The following is a 17476-nucleotide window of genomic DNA, read 5'->3' as shown; positions in this document are numbered from 1 at the left end:
CTATAATGTAGGCTAGCCTTAATTCAGATCAAGAAAAGCAAGTGTAGCCGGGCGTGGTGGCTCACGCCTGTAATCCTAGCACTCTGGGAGGCTGAGGCGGGTGGATTGCTCGAGGTCGGGAGTTCGAAACCAGCCTGAGCGAGACCCCCGTCTCTACTAAAAATAGAAAGAAATTAATTGACCAACTAAAAGTATATATACAAAAAAATTAGCCGGGCATGGTGGTGCATGCCTGTAGTCCCAGCTACTTGGGAGGCTGAGGCAGGAGGATCGCTTGAGCCCAGGAGTTTGAGGTTGCTGTGAGCTAGGCTGACGCCATGGCACTCACTCTAGCCTGGGCAACAAAAGTGAGACTCTGTCTCAAAAAAAAAAAAAAAAAAAAAAGAAAAGCAAGTGTGCATTGACTTTAAAAAATCTGATGAAACTTGATTCTGGTAAAAGGGATAAATATATTAAAATATGTATAAAATATCAAACCACATTTGATTTGAACATTGTATTTCATTGGTGAGTATAGTGTGTTTTATTATATTGGTACTTGATATCTGTTAAAAACAAAGTTTTAGAATCCTGCATTTGGGAAATGTGTGAAGAACATTTAAAGTATAGGGCCAGGCACAGTGGCTTATGCCTATAATCCTAGCACTTTGTGAGGCTGAGGTGGGAGGACTGCTCGAGGCCAGGAGTTCGAGATTAGCCTGAGTACCATAGTGAGACCCCATCTCTACAAAAAATAGAAAAATTATCCTCGCATGGCAGTGTATACCTGTAGTCCCATCAACTCAGGAGGCTGAGGCAGGAGGGTCACTTGAAATCAGGAGTTTGAAGTTGCAGTGAGCTATGATGATGCCACTGCACTCTAGCCTGGGCAACAGAGCAAGACCCCTTCTTATTAAAAAAAAATGTTTAAAATAAAAAAATAGCTCTACTTTTTAAAACTTTAACATTAGATATATAGAGTATATCTTTATACAGAATAACTGTTACACATACACTGTCAGTCCTTGATAACAGCATTAACATCTCGCTGATTTCTAAGAATTTGACTTTCTAAATCTGATTTACCGTAAAGGTATAAGGAAATGAAACAACATACCTTTAGGAAATGAAGAGAGATGACTATAATTTCTATGACCTTTTCAGTTGACACTAGTACTTGTTTCCTGTTGGTATATCAGATTTTATTTTAGCTATCTATAAGGATGGTTATAGGTAACAGAAAACTCAAATATAAATAAATGATAAGCCTTTTTTTCTCTTGTAGAAAGAAGTCCCAAGGCAGGGAGGCCCCAGAGTTAGCTAATTCGCCAGTATGGTGATGCCGACAGGCCAGGCTCTTTCTGCCTGTCTGCTTTGCCATGCTTAATGTGACAGGTTTGTATTCAGGGCAATAAAATGCTCACAGCCATTGCAAGCATTGTACCCAAATAGAATGATACCCAGAGGCAGGAGAAAAGGGGGAACTTCTTTTAAAACCAGTAAAGCTTATCCCTGATATCTTCATCATATTTCCTCCTGTTTCATATTGATCACCATTGGGTCACAGGCTTGAGCCTACACAAGTCACTGGCAAGGGGCCTGTTGCTAGCCTAGTTGGCTCAGCAGTATCAGGTCCTACCCCCCAGGGCTGGGAACAGGCCAGCCTCCCAGAGGGACACAGCTTCGTGGAGGAGGATGAGCCCTGAACATATGGGGACTTTGTTAGGAAGAGTAAGGGTCTGTTTGAAGGGGGAAATCAACAGGGTCTGTTCCAGGCTGCTATCACTTTTTAGTTTAAAATGCTGCAGACAATACCTATGGAAATAGTCAATTCTGATAAACTCTGGATATACATATATATATTTTTAGGGGAAAAATTTAAAAAAATTTAAACAGTATAACTTGTATGTACAAATATGGCTATAATATATGTAAGAAACAAAGCTATCAATGAAGCTAAAAGATGAGTTTGTTTTGTTTTCTGCAAATAGGAATACGCAATTTAGGCCGCAGAATGCTTTCAGAAATATTATGCCAGGGTTCCAGACTCCTTTTCCTTCTGATGGGCTAGGCTAGTGACGCTTGGGCACAGGGTACACAGGGTATCAGCTGTTGGTCTCGGAGAGGACTAAAAATTGGCCAGAAGGAGTTAACAGTGTAGAACTCCTTAGAGCACGGGTTGGGGGAAGCTGTCTTAATTGGATTGGATACTTTTGTTGCTTGGGTGAGTTTAAAGTGTTTGTTTTATTGTTATACATCACAAATTACATAAATAAAACTTGTTTTTTCACATGCATTAAATATTTAATACAAAATTTAAAAATAAAACAACTTTTGTGTCCAGTTCATGGCCTATGCTCCCATAAATACTTTGAGTTGAATCAAGGTTGACACTGAAACTGAGGTTTTATTGACTATGTTAGAGGGAGAAAGGGGCAGGGGGCTGAAGGATAATGAAAGGGCTGATTAAAAAGATGAACTGTGGAAACTAAATTGGCAAAGAAAGGAAGTGAGAGCTTGAGGAGTGTCATAGACAGTGACAAGATAGCGAGGTCATTGGATTTAAGGACCCAATAGAGTTGAAAAATTGTTGCAATTAGGGTTCCAGAAACAGTGGACAGGAAAGATAACACATGACAAGTGGCAAAAGGGTGGATTGCTTGAAACTGAGACTTTGTAGGTGGGGACATCATAAGTAATGACTGGGTCTAGGATCTGGCTGTGGGCGTGGGTGGCAGAGGTGGGGTGGAAGACAACCTCATTAGAGGTGAGGAAGTCAGGCATCATCCACATAAATGTTGAAATCACCAGGAATGAAGACAGTGAGCCAGGCCCTAGAATCTCCAGGAGAGTGTCTTGAGGTGTGAAGTGTGAAAGACTGTGTGAAACTTGGATCAGTGAACGTAGTTGGTATAGATGTAGTTGAAAGTAGATGGTGTGAGCTACAAAGGCATGTTTTGTATATGTGTGAGAGGAAGGATCAGAATGGTCTGGAAATTGAAATGGGGAGCAGGGAGGCCACCCGCCTCATCTGAGGCCAAATGGTATGTGGGGATAGGAGAAAGACGAAAGCCTTACCTGGCAGACTGCAGGGAAGCAGTGTTCTCAGGAGACTGCCAGGTTTCAGGTAGAGCTGAAAGGAAGGCAACCTTTAGAGGCATGGTGGAGGAGAAGGGATTCGGTGAGCTTTATTGGATATAGTGGGTGGGAGGGTAGGGATGGGAAGCTGGGGTGAGATTAGGTGATGCCCAGAGCTATGTGGGGTGACAGAGATGATGATCATGCAGGAAGCTTGGATTTGGATGGAAAGCTGAGTGCAAGGCCTGATGTGTACCTGGTCGGTTGGTCCATTATCACTTCTAATTATAGCCTCCTACTGAATGTGGTCTGTTAGGTAACTTGTGGTAGCCAGGTAAGGAGGAAGGAATGGGAGTGTTGCTAAGAGCAAAGGGAGGATATCCCATCACTGTGATGAGGTGGTGTGGACTAAGGGAGGGGCACGATTTTTTGAGTACATTACTTCTGGATGACTTCGGGAGTAATTCCATGCCAGATATGTCTGTCCAATGATCTTTATGCATAAAAGTGAATGCAGATTGCAGGTGTGGAACTTTAGAGAGTTTTTCTAAAATATAAAGTCTCCATGATATTAGAAAAGTGTACTTGTAGAATGGGCTTTGATCTTTTGGCTCATAAAGCCTTGCAGAAGTTCCATAAGTAACCTTTGACTGAAAAAGTTATGACAGAAAGGGAGATGAGAGAGGGTGGGGGTCAGTGAGGGTGTGGGGAAAGATGAGGCTGGGGGTAGAATTTCTTTCTGATCTGACTTTGAGACAGGACACCCAAGAAGGAATTTTCTGTTGGAATATGGGCTTGTGGGACAGAGCTCAGATTAGAGGCCAGAGACTGAGGGTCAGATTTGGAGCAAACTTTTCTGCCTTGAGTGAGTGGGAAAATCTGCAGGAGGGGTGAATGCTCTGACTGAGAGTGATATATGTTAATTTAATTTTATTTTTGAAATTCCTTGTAACATTGTAACATTTGTGATCCCCACCAGTTTTGCTCACTTTAGTTGAGAGATGGAAGGCAACTGTGGGCCTGAGGATATATTTTACTTTTTAAAAAGTGCAATTTTGGTAATATTTACTTGTATGGTAGTTATGCTGTAAGTAATAGATTTGTAGCAGGCATAAAAATACATTTGTGTGTAAACAAATATGATGGTGGAAATTCCTTGATGTTTTATAGAAAATAACTTGTTAAATAGTAAAAGATAACATAATATAGATTCACTTAAAAATATATATTGAAAAATTTTAAAGTTTTACTGCTGAGTAGGATGTTTCTGGTTGTAGAGTTTTTCTTACATAACATAGCCTTTATAATGGATGTATAAATATTAGATAATTTAATAATGTGAATACTATTGGTAGTTTAAGGGATGAGCATATATTTGTGCCATCATTATTTCGAAAATATTACTATTTACTAGTAGATCTTCATTGCTCGTTACCCTGTTTTATCAATTTGTCATCTGTATCTTAGGCTAGTATCCCTGACCCCTTCTCCTGATTTGGAGAAATCTTTTTTTGTTCATTAGTGTACGAGGTTTTGCCTTGATTCTTAAAAAATCATTTTATTGTTTGCTGTGACCTTCAGGAATGTTCTCTTCCAATTTATAACAAGGGATTAATTCTCAAGTCTCTCCACATATCTAAATTATGCTGATCGATAAATTTATTTAGTGTATATTATTCAGTGTCCATGCCTTGGGTGCAAGGAGACCTGACATTCTTCCCACAGTCTGGTGGGAGACACTGAGGTACGTAAGCAGGAGGGGCATCTGAGACCAGTGAGATGAGGGGAGTGGGTGGGGAGCCAGGCAAGGTGTCCTTACCTGAGAGCTAACTCGTGGGATGAGTAGGGCTGAGCTAAAGGGGCTAGAGGAACTCTGAGGCTCTTTCACAGCCCGCCTCTCATTCCATCCTTTCCCCCTGGGTGTCTCACACCACATCTTTGACCAGTTCTTGAGTTTCAGACCTGACAGCTCTGGGGCTGGAGCTTTTCATCTGGTGAGTTAAGTTTTCTGCTATATAAATTAGTATTTCCATCCACGTGAAGATTTTGTATTTGCATATAATCAGTACAGGAGACATTTTTCAAGTCTGCATATATAGGCATTTTCCAGATGTGAAATTCTCTTTAATAATAATGATGATGATGATTAAAGTGTTGATTGGTCATTTAAGAACAATCATCTCTGAAATTCCTCCTGTTTTATGATCTGATTACCTGCTGACTCTGGAAAGTCTTCATCATGTAGATTTTGCCTTCTTACCTAGATAAGCTCCTGACCTGCAGTCAGCACATTACTGCATGCACAGGAGATATCGAAACTTACTGGCTACGTCAGGAAAAGGAGTCCCTGCCTGCACTCTGGCTAGCATGGGTCACTGTTAACAGAAAGTTTGCCTCTGGTACTTGGATCCACTTTTCCTGCTTTTCCTTTTTTGATGGAGGTGATGATATATTATACTTAGGAGTACCTGTTCATAGGCTTGCTGGCCCTCACTACCAGTGAGGCTGTTTTGTGCTTAGCTTTTTCTGCACTGACCTTTCCACAGTAATGTTGCATAACAAACCATCCCAAACCTCAGCTGCTTCCATGAGCCTTACGCAACAAGCATCTATTTTTCTACCTTACCGTGTTGGGTCTGTGTTGGCTAGGGTGGTTCTGCATCTGATTGCAGGTTGACTCCAAACTTTTGGGTTGGGTTCAGCTCTGCTCCATGAGTTTTCTCACTTCCCTTGCACTAGCAACTACCTGGGGCTCTCCCAGCCACCACTGTTAGATTTCCAGGCCTTTTTGGCCAAGCAAGTCAAGTGATCAGCCCTGAGTCAGTACATGGGGTACAATTCAAAGGTGTGGATGGAAGGAAGGAATAATTTGTGCCATTTTTACAAATTACCACAAAAGGGAAAGAGGGCTGAGATCGAGGCAGTTGTTTAACCATGTAATCACCAGAATGATATTAGCCTGTAAGTAATAGTGCATTACTGATGACACTTATCCTTGTTAACATTTTCTGTTTTGTGGCTGACTAGTTTACTTGCACTTCATAATTTTCCTTGTTCTCATTGAGCGTTTCTGAATGACCGTTTTAATAAGGTGTAAAGTTTGCCTTAAATTTTTCACTTATCCCTTTTCTTTCTCACCAGCCTGTAATCTTGATAATGGCCTTCAGTGCCATTATCTAGGGAATTTCCGTAAAATAGTAAAAGACACCCATCTTCATCTACACACAGACATGTAGACAGGGCCGGGATGGCTCTTAGCTCTGGGGTGGAGGTGGAGGGATGGGGAGAGTGGAGAGGGCATTGTGGGGGGTCATTCCCTACCAGGGAGTAACTGAATGTGAGCTCCTTCCTGCTCTTGAGAGCATCTCACTGGGGCTTCTGAGTGGGATAAAGACTTTTCCCCTTCCTTTGGTGCCTTCTAGGGATCTCCTGTGTTATGACCCTTCTAACTAAAAAACAGTAGAATTGCTACTGAGGAAGATTACGTGTGGAAGGAAATAGAGGGATAATCCCAGTGGTTTTGTGAGTATGTTTATTGGTAGTGCTTACTGCTATATTGGGATTAGTGACCTTTGCCAGGAGCTAAGTAATTCCAGAAAAAAACTAACATTTATATAATACTGACTGACACTGTTGTAAGCACTTTGCATAGGCTTATTTTATCATTGCAGCAGCCCTATGATGTACAAACAATTGTTAGCCCTAATTTTCAGATGAAATTGAGGCATAGAGTGTTTAAATAACTTGTTCAAGGTCTTGTAGCTTCTGCACGTAAACACAGACAGTCTGCTTCAGAGATTTTGCCTTCAACTTTTGCTGTTGCTTTTCAGCTAGATGTGGAGAAATATTTGTCAACAAGAGGTTTAGCTGGGCGAAAGGGTGGAAAAGGGTGGGTTTGGTGTGATATATAGAAGATTATCTTTGAGATTTAATGGGAAAATAATAGAAACAGTTTACTGTCTGTTGATTGGTGGTGAAGGAGAATGAGAAATTAAAGGAAATTTAAAAAATGCAGAAATGACCCTTATCTCTGCAAGGCTATCTGCTGTTTGCTTTCCTGTGGTTAACTTGGATGTACTTCCCTGAGTTTTGTGATAGTAGTAAGGCAATTTGCTAGCATCCAAGCCAAACACTGAAAATCATCCCCTCAAAGGTGGTTTCCTATTGTCCCCATGAGGGTGTGGGGAGGAGTTCCATGAGCTGTTTCTTCAGTGTCACTCCCTCCCTTCTTGTTTCTTACCTTGGTCTTTTCCACTTGCTCTTTTTTTTCTGTGGCTCTCCCGCTCATCCTCAAGGTGATGATGTATTTATTTTCTATTCCCAACTGATTTCTAGTTTTGATTTATTCCTTTTTGTCCCTGAGGCCTTTGTACTGCTTAGGCTTGGAGTCAGAAGACCAGGGCAGGAGTTCTGCTGTCACCCCCAACTGGCTGTGTTACCTTGGGCAGGCCACATGAGATCCTGACCTGGAGGTTTCTTTCCTTTGACCACACGTACCCATCTACTTCACAGGGTTGTGGTGAGGGCCGAATATAATAAATTCATGAATTTTAAAGCAGAAAGCATGACATAAATGTACAGCATTATTAATATTCCCACCCTCCGTGTGGAATGGATGCTCAGCAGGGCTTCAGCCATGGCACCCTTTCTGTTACTTGTTTGTTTATACTTGTGCACCCTTGAGCGGCTTATTCTCTTTGAATTTCTTAGAAATTGGCATAGTACTAGTTGGCATGGGTAGGGGTTCAATAAATGTTTGAATTAATAGGTCAAGGAATTTGCGGTTATAGTATTTTTTTATTATTTATTTATTTTTTTAGCAAAGCCTTCCTGTTATATCTCTATTCTTCTTGAGGTTAGCCTTGTGAAAAATTAGGCTTTTGGTACTTTATTGTGTTCATTTTTACAGGAGGCTAAATTCCAGTGCCTATGATTGCCTTCTTTAAGATCTCTGTTTACTTTATGAATATTCTTCTGGGGAGTTTTTTAAAAAAGGACAAATCAAGAAATAATTTTAGATTTTGAAATAGAGATATAAAATATTATATATTTTATATATAGTATATATTTAATATTATATATAATTTAATAATATATATCTCATATAATATTTTATATATAAAATATAAGGTCAACACATATTTTATTGATATTTATTCTTTGTTTATTCATTTTACAAATATGTGTTGAATACCTTTTATGTACCAAGCTCTTTTCCTGGGGCCAGGGATGCAATAGTGAATAAAGCAGATGAGAGTCCTGCCTGCATGCAGCTTACTATTCTAGTGGAGGTGCCAAGCAATGAAGAAGTAAATAAGTAAATGGGATAATTTCAACTGGTCTTAAGTGCTGTAGGGGGAATCATGTGAAGAGAACTCCCAGACCAGTGAGGAGTCCTTGACACATGTAAATAAACTGGGTATCTTACAGACATTGTGCTCCTAGTTTTACTGTGTATTGGATTACCTTAACCACATCTAATTGTATTACTAGTGAGTAGTTTAAGCTTAGCACCATTATGCCTTATCCACAAGAAAGATATTGGGTGGCTAAGAAAGAAGGTTGGTTGTTTCCTGGACTTTTGGCTTTGTGAGAGCATCTCAGTGTGTATTAGGGCTCTCCACACTTGATGAGGACCTTCTTTGTTTAGGTTGCTGATATTTGAGTGTCTCTGAGGGACCAAGGGAGGGAAAGATGGGAGAATTGTTGATTGCCCAGTCACTTTCTGTGCCATCTTGCTGCATCAGTGCACCCACATCCTGCATGCTAAGGAAATTGCTTGCTTGCTTATGCCATTCTGTTTCTGAGGCCTGTTCCCTGCAGAGCCTACCAAGGGAGCAGGCAGGGGAAGGGGATGAAGCATGAATAGTGACACATGGGGGCACTTGTAGGTTTGTTTTAGTAGATAATGTGTGATCCGGGTTCTGAAGGATGACCTTGAACCAGCTGTATGAAGATGTGGGAGTGAGAGCAGCATCCCTGAAAGCCCCCAAGTGGAGAATGTGTTTGGGAAGTTTGGGGAATGGAAAGAAGCCCCAGTGGCTAGAGTGTAGGGTGTGAAGGGGAGAGTGGTGTGCAGTGAAGTTGGCGTTGGGGAAATCATTCAGGGCCTTGTAGGCCATGGTAAATAGTTTGCATTTTATTTTACGTACTGTTGGAGGCTGTCGGAAGGTTTTGAGTAGAGGAATGATCTGGTTTGATTGACATTATTATATTTTTGTGCTGGCTGTTGTAGGGAATGGAGGAAGAGTGGAAACAGGGAGCCCAGCAGTGGGCAGAGGTCCCAGCCTCTCAGGATTCGTGGTGATGTGGACTAGGCAGGGCTGTGGAGAGCAGAACTGGCCTAGGGCTGGAACACAGGTTGAAGGTAGACTAACAGGACAGGGTGACACACTGGAGATGGACAGTGAGGGAGTGAACCCAGGACATCTAGCCTTTGCCATGGGCAGTGGGGTGAATGGTGGTTCCAGCTTATTGAGATGGAAAAGCCTGAGGAAGGAACAGGATCTGAGGGGGAGATCTTCCCTTCGGACGTGTATAACATGACTTTTAGACTCTCATGTGGAGAAGTCTGGCTGGCAGCAGGCTGTGAGTGTAGAACTCGCAGGGGAGACATCAGGGCTACAGATAGAAATAGAGAGTCCCAGTAGAGGGATAAAATTTCTCTTTTGATAGCCCCAAGGATCTGAGGGTTAGACAACATGCCTTTCCTGTACGTTTATAAGTTGTACTCATTCTTTTATCAGTATGGGTTATAGGCTGTTTCTTTTATTCAATTCATTCAAGAAAACATTGACCTAAATACTGCGCTAGATGCAAGGGGATATAATGATGCATGAGATAGACTGTGGGTTCTGTGAGGGTAGGGATATATCTAACAGAGAAGACAGATCATTCATTGTGAATTAAGTCAGGAATTCAATCGAGATTCCACCAGAATTAAGTGAAGTATGACATATTCTGTGACAGGGGACAAATAGGGTGGGGCCACACAGCAGAAGCATGGACCTAGACTGGCAGTGGGGTGGGGATGTTACAGCTGACCAGTGAGGGGTGAATGGGAGCCATCTGGGTCAAGTGTGCTCCGGGCAGGCTCTTGTATAGTTACCAGAGAATAACAGCTCTTTAGAGTCATCCGCATTATTGTTAACTTTATGGAATTTGAACATAGTGATGGGTGTGTTCTCATAGATTCACAGTATTAGGACTGCAAAAGCACTTGACACCACTCTGTTAGAGAGTGAGTGGCAACACGTTTTTTTTTTTCCTTGAGTAACCCTTGCAGAATTTTAAGAAAGCTGTTTTTAATTTTCCTCAGGCTACTAGTAAATTCTCCCAAAGTGCTAACTCCGTGGTTAGGGCCCTGTAAATGGCACAAACAACCTTTTTTGCTGAGGAAACTGTAGAAAGATGCAAAGCTCCTTTCACCCCCAGAGTTGTGAGGTTTTGCCCTGGCTGATTGGGGGCCCTTGGAGGAAGTGACTGTGTTGCTACTCGCCCCAAGGGGAGCTGTTGCTGGACTACACCATCTGCCTGTCTACCTGCTGTCCCTGGTTTTAGCAAAATTGGTACAACAGGGACAACTCTAGGGCCACATGGCAGGCCCTGCAGTGTTCAGACAAGAGTGGGACAGGTCATCCAGAAGCTGGAGGGAAGGTGACACACACGGGCCCAGATGGAAGTCGGTGGGTGGAAGTGGTGAGGAGTATGGCTGGTTCACCTGAGCTCGTTTCTCTCTTCATGCCCAGAGAGTTATGTTGGTGGGAAGGGAGAGAGTTTGGTTCATAAAGTACCAACCAGCAAAGTTGTTTTTCGGAGGTACAGACCTTTCCCTCTTTGTGGCTGTGTCAAAAGCTGCCTCCTCCCTGAACCCCCACTTCTCCATCCCCTAACAAGTCATCTTGTCCCTCCCGAGACTCACTTCCCCCTACCTCTGACCTTCTAGCTGGTCAGTTGATGCTGTGCCCCCATCAGCTCTGACCTCCTTAAATTGGCCTTACAGTCTCCTACACAGGGCTGCCAGGTGGCTGGTACCCCAGATGCAATTCAGAACTATTTTAGGCAGAGAATAAACAAATGGGGATACTGTTTTGTTTTGTCATATGTAAGGGAATAAAACTACTTTCCTTCATTTCTGAAAAGATTATTTCTGAATTCTTATGTGTAAATGTATTGTCATAAATGAAAACTTTTTCTTTTCAGATAATGTGGATGCAAGTGATCTTAAGCAGTTTTTTGAGGCCAACTATTCTCAGATATATTTCATCTTCTATGAAAATTTTATAACACTGGAAAATAGTTTGAAATTAAAAGGTAAGCATTTCTACAAGTTTTTTTTTTTTTTTAACATTTAGGAATTTTTAGAAGTTGTATGGCTCATGAGCCACAAATTATATATTTTAAAGCTCTCTTTCTTGCCAAGCCTTTAGCAAAGCTGTGAGAACATGGTGGACTGGTTGGCATCTTTGCATCTTTGTTTCCCTTGAACTTTTGCTTATACAAGTGTCAATTGAACAACAAATGGCTAAGGGAAAAATAGAAGAAAGAATAAGAGATGAGTTTCAAAGGAATAATTTACAAAAGAAAGAAAGGAAGGGAGAAAGGAAGGAAGGAAAGAAGAAAAGAAAGAAAGAAGGAAAGAAAAGTAATACATGCATACTGTTTTAAAAATTCAGATTTCATTTAAGGGTTTGAAATGAAAACTGAAGTGCCTGTTTTGCCTAGACCCCCAGTCCTGCTCTGCAGAGGCAACCGCTATTAAAGATATCCTGCATCTCCTTCCATATATATTATTAATGTATTATGTTTATGGTTATGTCCATATAAAAATATTCTTTGAGAAACAAACCAACAAGGTCACATTGCACATTCCTCTCTGTATTTAGATGGCAGGATAGTGCAGCCTAGGGAGCCAGACTGGATTTAGATCCTGGCCCTGTCCTTCTAGCTGTTTCTCCTTGGGCAAGTTAACCTCTCTCTGAGTTGGCTTTCTCTTGTCAGAATTAAACAGGTTAACAGATGTCCTAGGACCTTCAGGACAGTTTGGCACATAGTACATGGCCAGTAAGTATTAGCTGCTGTCACCATCTTTTGTTTTCATATAGTCTGTGGACTGGCCTGGGAATAAGCCATATGCATAAATAACTGTGAAACAAGTTAGGAAGTCAGTTGTGCTGTAAGAGAGATACAGACCCAATTCTGTGGTTGTTGGGAAGAGGGGGAGATGACTTACTGCTGAGGGTATGGGAGAGGCTTTGGGGAAGAGGTGGCCTTGGGAATGGACTTTGAAGAAGATGCAGAATTTCCAGTGGAAGAGAATAGCACTGTAGGTGAAGAGTAAAACATGAATAAAGGCAGGGACCATTCTTATAGCATGTGTGGGGAATGCATTTCTTTTTCTTGCAGCATAAAGTGTGTAAAGAGATCTGCAGGAAATCAGATTATGCTTACAAGGAGCCTTGAATTCCAGGCTCCAGAGGAGTTTGGACTTTGTTCTTCATGGGGTTAGAGCCCTTGAAAACATCTGGTACTAAGACATATGTCTTGTAAAGTGACAAGTAGAGGCAGGAAGACCAATCAGAAGGCTGGTGCTGTCATCCACGTGAGAGCTGGTGACACCTGATCCAGGAAGGTGGTAGTTAAGGGAAGAGAAAGTGTTGTGTCTCAATGGGTTTACTGTCTATGAGATTTGGATATTAGGGAAAGGCTAAGTCAAAGATGCTTTCAGGATGCTGAATCTGATTTGCAAGGTGCTCTTACAGCAGAGGGAGCCCTGGAAGGGGGAGCCAGGTTTGGGAGGTCGTAGGTGACAGCATTGAGCAGTCTGTGTTTGAGGTTCTTGTGGGATACACAGGTGTAGGTATTGGCTGGGCAGTAAAAATACAGGAGACAGGATTCTGAGGGAGAGAGGTGAAATCACACTATTGTCAAGAGAGAAAGTATATTTAGAGAAAGAGAGTCACAGTCAGAACTTTGGGGTAATTCTTCTTTTATTGGGCAGATAAATTTGGTGTTGTGAGAGGGGTGCTAGGAAAGGGCTTTGTCACGGACGCCCAGGGAATACAGAGTTGAAGGCATGGAAGAGCAGCAATGCCTGATGACACAGAGGGGTGAGGCGCAGCAGGGCTGGGAAGCCAGAGTTCATCTTGAAGTCGTCAGTGACAGCTGAGAGAAAAGTTCTAGGGGAGGAGCAGGTCCAGAGCTAGGCGGATGGACATGGAGCAGTAACAGGCGGTGAGGTGGTGAGGGCAACCTGTGAGAATACCCTTTTAGAAAGTTTGATGTGAAGACAGAGATTATATCTCAAGCTGGTCATGGGAAGGTTTTTAAGGGATGCATCTCCCTGTTCACAGGCCGAGGAGTGGGTTAGCTGGAGGGGCAGGGAACTGATGGTGCAGGCGTTGGAGGAAGTGGATTGAGACAGAGTCTGGGAAAAAAGGAGACATGGAGAGGTGTGTACAGGTGATCTTTTTAGGTAAGGAGGAAAAGATAAGAGGATGAGTGTAGATACAGAGACATTTTGGGGTAAAGGGGAAAAAGGGAGGTCCCTCTTGTCAGATGCTATGACTGCTCCTGTGAAAGAGAGGCACTTGTCAAGCATGGAGGGGAATGAATCTCGGGTGAGCCACCGTGGTGGTTTCTGATGCACAGCAGATGGCTTGGAGTCTTACTGAGTGCTCCAGGCTTTTGCAGGCCATCAAGTCCTAGATGGGCACATGCCCAGGATGCCAACTTATTCTTTTCTTAATGGATTGCTCAGTTTTCCTCCTTGTGATTTATAAATTGATAAAAGTCATGAACCTATATATATATATTTTTTTTTCATATTGATAGGTATTTCAAATATGAAACCATCTGATTTTTATCTTGCTTCCTAGACTTGTTCCACTTTATTTTCTTTCACAGGTATATGGAGGAGAAAAATGTAATATTGCAGGCACTCAAAATAGCAAAGAAAAAAAATTAAAACCCTAGATCTAAAAAAACCCCAAACCCAAACAACTGAAAAACCCTGTTTTTAAAGGGCCTTCCTTTTCTTTCTCCTCCCTTTCTTCCTAATCTCCTTCTCTCCCTACTTTTCTCTCTTTACATGGTAGCCTTAAAGTCCCAGGCTCAGCAAGTGAATACAGTTTTTTAGGCTTGTGCTGGCCTCACCTTTGCTAACGTCACATTGGCCAGAACAAGTCACATGGTGTCCCAGATTCAAGGAATAGGAAAATAGACCTCTTTTTATTTTATGGAAGGAGAAAAACTGTGGCCATTTTTGCAGTCTGCTGCAATCATAATGAGAAACCAATAAAAAAGGGTGAGATTTTTGAAGTTTTTTTGTTTTTAGTACAATTTATATTTGGAGTGCAGGGGAGAAAGTATATCCTGAAAAATGAATAGAAAAAAGTGTTTACTAGGAATAATGAAATCACCTTGTGTTAACTCTAGCTTTCCAGTTATTCAGATCAAAACCTTGGCTCTCTCTTCAAATTTAAAGGAGGCCAGAATCACTGGCCTCCTCTTATTGCCTACACTGGTAACACTGAAGCGGCTGTTAGCTTCTGTTAGCCTCACCTGTATTACAGCTGCAGCCTTAGAAATGGCCACACCTCCCGCCTTCACATGTGTGCCTGCCAGCTGGAGCCATGCTTTAAAAATATGAGTCCCAGCTACTCGAGAGGGTGAGGCAGGAGGATCGCTAGAGCCCAGGAGATTGAGGTTGCTGTGAGCTAGGCTGACGCCACAGCACTCACTCTAGCCTGAGCAACAAAGTGAGACTCTGTCTCAAAAAAAAAAAAAAAAAAAAAAAATATATATATATATGAGTCAAATCTTGCTCTAGATCTGGCGTCCTCAATCTACGCCCCTGGGCCACATGCGGCCTGCCAAGGACATTTATCTGGCCCGAGGGTGTTTTGCTGCTTCCTGTCCTGCTTAGCAGCCCACTGGTCCTGGGGCCCACAGTGCGCATGTGTGGAATGTGCACCACACTCCCCAACAGCCCTCCCATGGTCTGAGGGACAGTGAACTGTCCCCCTGTTTAAAATGTTTGAGGACCCCTGCTCTAGACCCTCACTCAAGTGGCTGCTCATTCCCAAAGTCATTCCAGTGGCCTCCGGCTCTACCTAATCTACCTTCCTTTGCCCCACCTACCCTATAACCTTAGCTGGGACAACTCTTACCCTTATTTGCTCCAGCCTCAAGGGCCCTCTGCCTGTTTCCTGATTGTGCCAAGCATGCTTGTCTGCAGGGACTTTGCACTGTTCAGTTCCTCTGTGGGGGAATATGCCTCTGCTAAATTTCCTTATGGCCTGTTCCCTTACCCCAGATTTCCATATAGCTTGCTTCCTTACCTCTTTAGACCTTTTCTCAGATGTTACTTTATCAGCAAGGTGTTCCCTGACTTCCTCAGTCAAAATTGCATACCACCTTTTTTGGCTTCCCCATCTGCCTTCCCTCTCATTTTTGTCTCTTGTTAATTTATAGAATCCCTCCTCCTGCCAGAATATAAACTTCCTCAGGGCAGGGATTTTTGTCTGTTTTGTTCACTCCTGTATCCTCAGGGCCTAGAATACTCCCTGACATATAGGCATTCATTTTAGTATATTTCTATGAATGAATAATATCTACTTTATAGAGCTGTATGAATTTAGTTAGATCAGGGGTCTACAGTTTATAGCTTACTGTCTGTTTTTATAAATAAAGTTTTACTGGTTACAGCCATACCCCTTCATTTATATATTGTCTATGGCTGCTTTTGTACTCTAACAGCAGAGTTGCGTGGTTGCAAGAGAGACCTGCAAAGCCTAAAATATTTACTATCTGGCCCTTTACAGAAAAAGTGTTGATTGCTAAATCAAATGATGTATGCTAAGCAGTTAGCACAATATCTGGTACATAGAGAGTAGACAATAAATAGTAACTGCTGCTGTAGGTGTTGCAGTTTTTATTGTTATTGTTATTATCAAAAGGACAGGGTGTAATTGCCTAAAAAGATATACTACTTTTCATAGTTATTATCTGCTCTATGACTTTTTATATTACCAAACTGGAACTTTTTCTTTGTTTTTATTATGCATTCTGCTGTAATTTGAGCAGAATGCTCAAATTTCTGCTGTAATTTGATAAGTAACTAGTTGAGAAATGAATAAATTATCTGTCACATGTTGGTAACAACTTGGAAAACAGAGAAGCTCTGTTTAAACAGTAAAGGGTAGCTCTGCTAGAGGTGACTGGATCAGTTATCCATTTGTAAACCTAATTCATGCTCCACACTGCTTCTTGCTATTTTTTGAATAAATGAATGCATGTTGAGGCTTAAATGTTTTAAGCTGTCATTTAAACATAATTTGTAGTGCCCTAAAATTTACATGTCATGATAACTCATTTTTTGTTTTTTTTAATGTTCTAGGGAATAATAAGTCACAAAGGGAGGAGCTGGACTCCATCCTGTTTCTTTTTGAAGTAAGTTTTGGTTAATTTATTTAGTTTTATGATTCTTTTTGAAAATAAGGTATTTTGGATTTTGATTTTATTTGAAGACAAATAAAAATGGCTATTGATGGACATGTATTTCTTTCTTTCCTTTCTTCTTTCCACATTTACAAACAATGCTGCAAAGAATTTTCTAGTGACTTTCTTTTTTGCAAACGTGGGAGAATTTTTCCTCTGTGTGGGTACCTAGATGTGAAATTATTAGATGGAAGAGCATATACATTTAAAAAACTAATAGATTTTGCTAAATTGTTCTCCAAAGAGGTCATACAAACTTACATGTAAGTCTTATGTAAATTTCTTGCCTTAACTCTGGAGATGATTTGTCTTTTTAATATATGTAAATCTGACATGTAAAAACTCACTGTTTTTAATATTTTTCTGACTAGTGAGGTTATGATCTTTGTATGTGTCTGTGTATCTGTTACTGTTTGGATGACTGTTTGGATGTGGTTTTTGGAAGACTGTTGGGATGTGGTTTTTGATTTATTAGATTTAAAGTCTTTTTTTTTTTTTTTTGTCCAAATGTATTAGACAAATGGCCAGATTACAGATACCTGGATAACCACACTCAGAACCAAATTATAGGTTCTGAAAGTTAATTGTTGATGTTCTAGAAATTATTCATGGTTTGAAGAGGAATTGCTTAGGTTGGTATGAGAAGACAAACTTTATACATTTAAAGGAAAGGCCTAATATGAGCAGCTGCAGAGCTGGCTGGAGGAGGAAGCCACTGTAGGAAAGTTCTCTGTGGGTGTATGGTGAGGTGCTTTATGGGTTTATGGAATAAAACGAGATATGGGAAATCTCCCACCCAGGACTTGGCTCATGGCTGGTGCTTAATAACTGTGGTTCCCTCTTCTGTCCTTTGAGGGTTCTACTCCTTCCCAGAGTTACAGATATTGATTCACAGCATATTTTGTGGTGGGTATTGTGT

General features: G+C 41.4%; 1 protein-coding gene across 2 annotated transcripts in view; it reads left to right on the top strand.

The window, feature by feature from the left end:
- Positions 1 to 17476, top strand: part of RALGAPA2 (Ral GTPase activating protein catalytic subunit alpha 2) — a 307449-nt gene that overhangs the window by 16239 nt on the left and 273734 nt on the right. For both annotated transcript variants that reach the window (XM_012757359.2, XM_012757358.3), the window contains exons 2-3: positions 11260 to 11370; positions 16457 to 16509. In XM_012757359.2, the coding sequence (XP_012612813.2) occupies positions 11260 to 11370; positions 16457 to 16509 (164 nt within the window). The remainder of the gene's footprint in view (positions 1 to 11259; positions 11371 to 16456; positions 16510 to 17476) is intronic.

This window comes from Microcebus murinus, chromosome 16 (genome assembly GCF_040939455.1).
Source record: "Microcebus murinus isolate Inina chromosome 16, M.murinus_Inina_mat1.0, whole genome shotgun sequence".
Lineage (NCBI taxonomy): Eukaryota > Metazoa > Chordata > Mammalia > Primates > Cheirogaleidae > Microcebus > Microcebus murinus.
Note: the sequence above shows the minus strand (reverse complement) of the source record. Positions and strands in the feature narration are given on the sequence as shown.